Source organism: Nicotiana tomentosiformis, chromosome 2, assembly GCF_000390325.3.
Source record: "Nicotiana tomentosiformis chromosome 2, ASM39032v3, whole genome shotgun sequence".
In the NCBI taxonomy this organism is placed as follows: domain Eukaryota; kingdom Viridiplantae; phylum Streptophyta; class Magnoliopsida; order Solanales; family Solanaceae; genus Nicotiana; species Nicotiana tomentosiformis.
Genome location: NC_090813.1, coordinates 126374762 through 126380935, shown reverse-complemented (window position 1 = coordinate 126380935; position 6174 = coordinate 126374762). Strand labels below are relative to the sequence as shown.

The window sequence follows — 6174 nt, the reverse complement described above, 5'->3', positions numbered from 1 at the left end:
CAGGTCCATGTTCTTTACTTCTGTGATGACTTTTGTCCGTCATATGATGGATGATTTAAAGTACCTTCAAGAAGAGATTGCACGCAGGCCCACGTCGAGACCGACTGATGTACCACGGGGCCCCGGAGTAGTATTAGAGGCTCTTATGTATTCCTCATTATTTATTTATTTATTATTTTTGGCTTTGAGTCTGTATTTTACCTTTTCGAGTCTGTTTTTTTTGTTTTGAGTATGTATGTTTAATCATTAGTATTTCCAAAATCTTTGTAATAGAAAAACCCAAAAAGATTTTATTTAATGAAATATTGGAAAAAACCAAAAACCAAAATTTTCTTTTCTTTTATTCTGCATTTATTTCCTGAACTATATAATGATCTGATTCATGTGGCGTCATGATACGTAGGCAATCCCCATCGGATTCGATCGTAGCTATAGACAATCTGAGTGAAAAATAAAGAAAAAGAGAGAAAAAGAAGGAAAATTGAGTGAACAAGAAAGAAAAAAGAGTGAAAAATAAAAGAGCAAAAACAGTAATAAGGGAAGGAAAAAGAAATAAGGATTCGAAATTTGAGAAAAGAGATAGTAAAGCCGGGATAAAACATACAGCCGTTGCAAAGACATTTAGAAATATTTAATTGTTTAAGTGCATTGCATCCCCAATATGCGATTCCTTATCTGTTAAATATCTCAAACTAACTAGGTTGTTGTGTGTGCAAATATCAAAGGTCCTGTTTTGGTGGTTGGTTTGTGGTAATCTAGCTTCCCATCCTTACTTCACGAGATCTAAAGGCAGTGTTCCTATGGCCTCTGAAAGTCATCTACCAATTATTGAGCCTGAGGATAGTCCTGTATCGGCTATTCCACAGTCAGAGTCCGCAGCCACTGAGGAAAATAGGAGGCCGCGTGTCCGCATGTTAGAAATGTGGGACGCTTGGTTTAATGGCAAAGAACCGCCCAGTATAATCCCCGGATTTCCTGAACTACTTCCCAAGACGAGTGGAATCTCTAATGTCCCCATCCCCGTAACAAACCCATTCATCCCATTTGGGTACCCCACTATATCGGCCAATTTCACCGGTATGCCTTCTGAGGTTTACCCCCAGGCACCGTTTTCAGGGGTACCTTCTACATTATTCACCGCACCACCAGTCTCTACTACGTCACAACCAACAGTTCCCAGGCCATGCTTCGAGCCTTCTGCTTTCACTTTTCAAGTCCTGCAATTTCAGCTAGACAATGCTCATGTTACCCCAAACTCTTACCCTCAGCACCCGCAGTTTGAGTCTCCTATGGGACAAGAAAGAGCTATGAGAAACCCTGAGCAAGAAGAGATGGTTCGGAACATGAAAAGCCTCGAAAAAGGTCTGAAGAACATGTAAGGCCTGAGTGTCCAAAAGAGTGTCTCCTACTCCGATCTGTGTATGTTTCCTCATGTTCATTTTCCCATTGGTTTTAAAATGCCAAAATTCGAAAAGTACGACGGGCATGGAGACCCGATCGCTCATTTGAAAAGATATTGCAATCAGCTAAGAGGGGCAGGTGGAAAAGACAAACTTTTGATGGCCTATTTTGGGGAGAGCTTGACAGGAATTGCGTCAGAATGGTACATAGATCAGGACATCTCCCATTGGCATATATGGGATGACTTGGCTCGAGATTTCGTCAGGCAATTTCAATACAATACTGATATAGCTCCAGATAGGAATTCTCTGACCAATTTCAAAAAGAAAACCGCGGAAAGCTTTCGTGAATATGCTATCAAGTGGCATGAGCAAGTATCCAGAGTGAAACCGCTTATGGATGAGGCAGAAATGGTCAATGTTTTCTTGCAGGCCCAAGAGGCCGATTACTTTCAGAACATGATGTCTGCAATGGGCAAACCTTTAGCAGAGGCCATAATAATCGGAGAAATGGTAGAAAATGGCTTGAAAACTGGCCGAATCATAAGTCAATCTGCTTTGAAGCCACCTCCCAAGCCATCCAGAATGACTCGGGAGGTTTAGCAAATCGAAAGAAGAGGGAAGAAGGAGCCATGATGACTTCAGGTTTGAGAGGCCCCCATCGATCTTGCGATCATTCTTACCTGCCTTCCAGAACTCCACAACACTACTACCCCCATCAAGATGCAGCATATGCCATGGTACCGCCTCCCTATGCGGTGATGAATGCCCAACCTTATACACGGCCACAACAACACTACAACCAAAACCGAGCTCCACCTCCCAGAAATAACCATCCTTACCAAGCTCCATATAATCACCGTCCCTCACAAAACAATTACCAACATAATACACGCCCTCGTGAGCATCCTAGGAGAAATGAATTCACCCTATTGGTGAGTCCTACTCTAGCCTGTTTCCAAAATTAGTCCAGATGGGTCTATTGCAACTTGTGCCTCTAAACCGGAAAAATCTGGAATCTCCATCATACCGGCCTAGTACTAGGTGTGCCTATCATTCAGGGGCAGAGGGTCATGATACGGAGGATTGTTGGACTCTCAAGAGAGCCGTTGAGAATTTGATAGAACAAAAACGAGCGGTGCTGAGGGACGAGGAAGTCCCCAATGTGACTAACAATCAATTACCGACTCATAACAACGGGCCGGTTATTGGAATGATTTTGTGATGATAAAGAGTTTTATCCAGCTTTGAAAGCTATCATCGCCATTATCGATTCAAAGGCAAGACCTAACGCGGTGGTGAAACAAGCCAGAAATGAGAAGAAAATAACTCTAACTCCTCAAGTTGCAGAAACAAATACTGGGGCAGCACCTGCTAAGGACGCAATTCTCTATGTTCCTAAGGCCCCAAGGAAAGAACAACTCATGTTGAATACTCCCAAAATATTTGAGAAGAGGAAAGTCACGCTAAATGTGCCAAAGTTGTATGTGCCAAAAGGGACTTATGTGGTGCGGGGGCTGGTAATTTCACCAAGGCTGAATGAGCCCGTGGTTATTAGCCGCGCACCACAGAGCCCTATGAGAGACCCCACTGCAGTCCCCTGGAATTATAGTAAAACAGTGGTTACTTACAAGGGGAAAGAGATTATGGGAGAGGTGAACGAAATGAACTATGAATTTGGTATGTTTCTTTCATCATCGGCGGTGTACGAATGTTTTGAAATGAGGTTTTGTCTGATATGAGGTTATTACTGGCACTGGGTTGATTTGAGTCATTACTGTGATTAGAAATCATTGCTTTGAGCATTCAAGCTATGCGGTATTTGAATTTGAGTTATGGTTACAGCTTTTGGTATAGATTGTTCAGAATTATACGGTATGTAGATGCAAACTTCTCATCTTATAGGAAATTTCGGATGTTGAAAATTTTATTCGAAGGCTTGTGGGCTAGGTTGAATTTAGAAATTTCAGTTATGCTATGCTATCAGACCTGTATGGGATAGGGTGACGTGGGATCACCCCCGGGTATGTTTATGTGAAAGCTACATAACGATTTGATAGCTTTTGGAACAACTCTGGGCACGTACGAGGACGAACGTATGTTTAAGTGGGAGAGGATGTAATGACTCGACCGGTTATTTTGAACATTTGCACTTCGTTCTATTGTTGAGGGCATGAGTAGCTCCGTATGATGTACTTTGACTTGTGTGAATCATCGGTTTTGGGTTGCAGGTATTTCAGAATCGAATTTGAAGAAAGAATTTCATTATTGAAGCTTTAAATTGGTAGAGTTGACCAAAATATGACTCTTTAGCATTTGACCTCAGATTGGAATTCGGATGGTTCCATTAGCTTCGTTAGGTGATTTTGGACTTAGGAGCGCGATCGGAATGTAATTTGGAGGTCCGTGGTAGAATTAAGCTTGAATTCGCGAAATTGAAAATTTGGCGATTTCGGTCGGCGGTGGAAAATTTGATATCGAGGTCGGAATGGAATTTCGGAAATTGGAGTAGGTTCATAGTGTAATGTGTGACGTGTGTGCAATATTTGAGGTTATTCAGACATGGTTTGGTTGGTTTCGGCATCAGTTGCCGAATTTAGAAAATTTAGAAGTTCTTAGGCTTGAATCCGAGGGTAATTTGGTGTATGGATGTTGTTTTGAGTGATTCGAAGGTTCGACTAAGTTTGAATGTTGATATATGATTTGTTGGTATATTTGGTTGAGGTCCCGAGGGCCTCAGGGTGATTTCGGGTGGTTAACGGATTTGTCGAAGTTGGAATTTGCAGCTGGAGCTGCTGCTTCATCTATTTCCGCACCTGCAGAAAAAAGGGTTGCAGGTGCGAGGCCGTTGGTGCGCGTGGGGAGTGCGCAGGTGCGGGAAATGCGGGGCTAGGCAGGTTGTGCAGGTGCGAGTCGCATCTGCGAGCCCGCAGGTGCGAATCCAGGGGCGCATATACGGAAAGGGCAATGATGGTCAGGCTTCGCAGAAGCGGAGGAAAACGCGCAGATGCGCCTTCGCAGGTGCAACGATGTTGCCGCAGATGCGGATCCTGGGCGCGTAAGTGAGTTGCATAGGTGCGGCTCCTTGGACCGCATGTGCTATCACGCGGGTCCGAGAAAATGGCCGCAGGTGCAAAAAACCTGGGCAGAAACCATAAATAGAACCCTTCGCGATTTTGGTGCATTCTTCACCATTTCTATTCGGTTTTTGGAGTTTTTGGGAGAGATTTGAAGAGGGAATCAAGGGGGTTTTGTCGAGGTAAGTTACTTGAGCTGTAATACTTATATATATAGTGATTTGTCGTTGTTTAATCATGGTAATTAGTGAAAATGAGGGGTTAGGGTTTGAAATTTTTGGAAAGGAATTTAAGGATTTGAGGAACCAAACGATGTCCGATTTTGATGAATTTGGTATGGTTAGACCGTGAGTGAATGAGCTTTCTAGTTTGGTAAATTTTGTCGGATTTCGAGACGTGGGCCCGGGGCCCGGGTTTCAGCCAATTTCGGGTTTTGGTCTAATTTGATAGTTTTTCTTGAGGAATTCATTCCATTAACGTGTATTGATAGTATTGTGCTGATTGTAAATAGATTTGGAGCATTTGGAGGCCGAGTCCAGAGGCAAGAGCATTGCGAGGTAGAGATTTGACCGGTTTGAGGTAAGTAACGATTGTAAATCTAGTCCTGAGGGTATGAAACCCCGGATTTTGTATCATTCTACCATTTTTAGTGACGCACATGATAGGTGACGGGCGTGTGGGCGTGCAGTGTTGGGGATTTGTGACTTGGTCCGTCCCGTAGCAACTGTAAAGTTGCATACTTTGTTGAAACCATATGATACTTATATGTTTCAGAAAGAATTTCTGTAAATTGGGTTGAATGCCATGTTTGGGCCTTGCGCCAAAGCTGTTTGGACTTTTAGTGGTTGTTTCTTACCATACTCTCATTGTTTTCGATTCAAAATCTATGCTCAGTCATGTTTATACTTGTTTACCACATAACTCAGTTTTATGACTCCATTTTGATGTATATAAATGTTTTGGGCCGAATGCCCTGTTTTACTGAAATGCCCGAGTGGCTTGAGATGTTTATGACTGAGTGAGGCCGAGGGCCTGATTTGTGAGGACTTCGTAATTAGAAGCTTACATCCTTTCAAAAATACTACTTCCTTAAAAGCTTACATAGTTACATGCAGGGAGCAGATCTACATAGAGCCGAGGGGGTGTGCCGCCACCCGCAGCCCTCGGTCGAAACTCTGTGTATGTATCTAAATATGTAGATGAAATATCTTAGATATAATAAAATGACACCTAATGCTAGGTACTTTTGGACAATTAATGTGAGGTGTCAGATGTTCACATTTTGTTTTTATTTATTCTTTGTTTTACTTTATTAATTCTTTTTTACCTTTTTATTTATTTAATCTTGTTTGACTTATTTATTGTGCTCTCCTTTGAGTACATTAAAATAACAAAGTTCTCTTATTTCCCCAAAATCATTTCCCACCCAAAACCCTCCCGTGTTGCTGCCCCAAACTGATTATGGTAGTATTTTGTTAATTGGAAGATATTTCCAAGTGCCATTAGATGAAAGAAGTGACTGTCTTTTATCTGGAAATTTTATGATGTGCGCTAAGTTGTCATAATTGTTTTTCGTTCGATATATTTGTCTGTATAAACTGAAACGATGAATAACCCGAATCAAAATCCAAAGTTGATCAAACTAACATTCATTAGACCAACAGGTCATGGAGCTCCCGTTCCTTCTACAAGAACTA

At 42.1% G+C, this 6174-nt stretch overlaps 1 protein-coding gene across 1 annotated transcript; it reads left to right on the top strand.

The window, feature by feature from the left end:
- The first annotated feature begins 1457 nt into the window (after positions 1 to 1457).
- Positions 1458 to 2003, top strand: LOC117276783 (uncharacterized). The gene has a single exon (XM_033656166.1). The coding sequence runs from the start codon at positions 1458 to 1460 to the stop codon at positions 2001 to 2003; it is 546 nt and encodes a 181-aa protein (XP_033512057.1).
- Positions 2004 to 6174: the final 4171 nt, after the last annotated feature.

Excerpts from the sequence above, each read along its gene's own strand:
- LOC117276783 (XM_033656166.1), top strand. The coding sequence starts at position 1,458 with ATGCCAAAATTCGAAAAGTACGACGGGCATGGAGACCCGATCGCTCAT.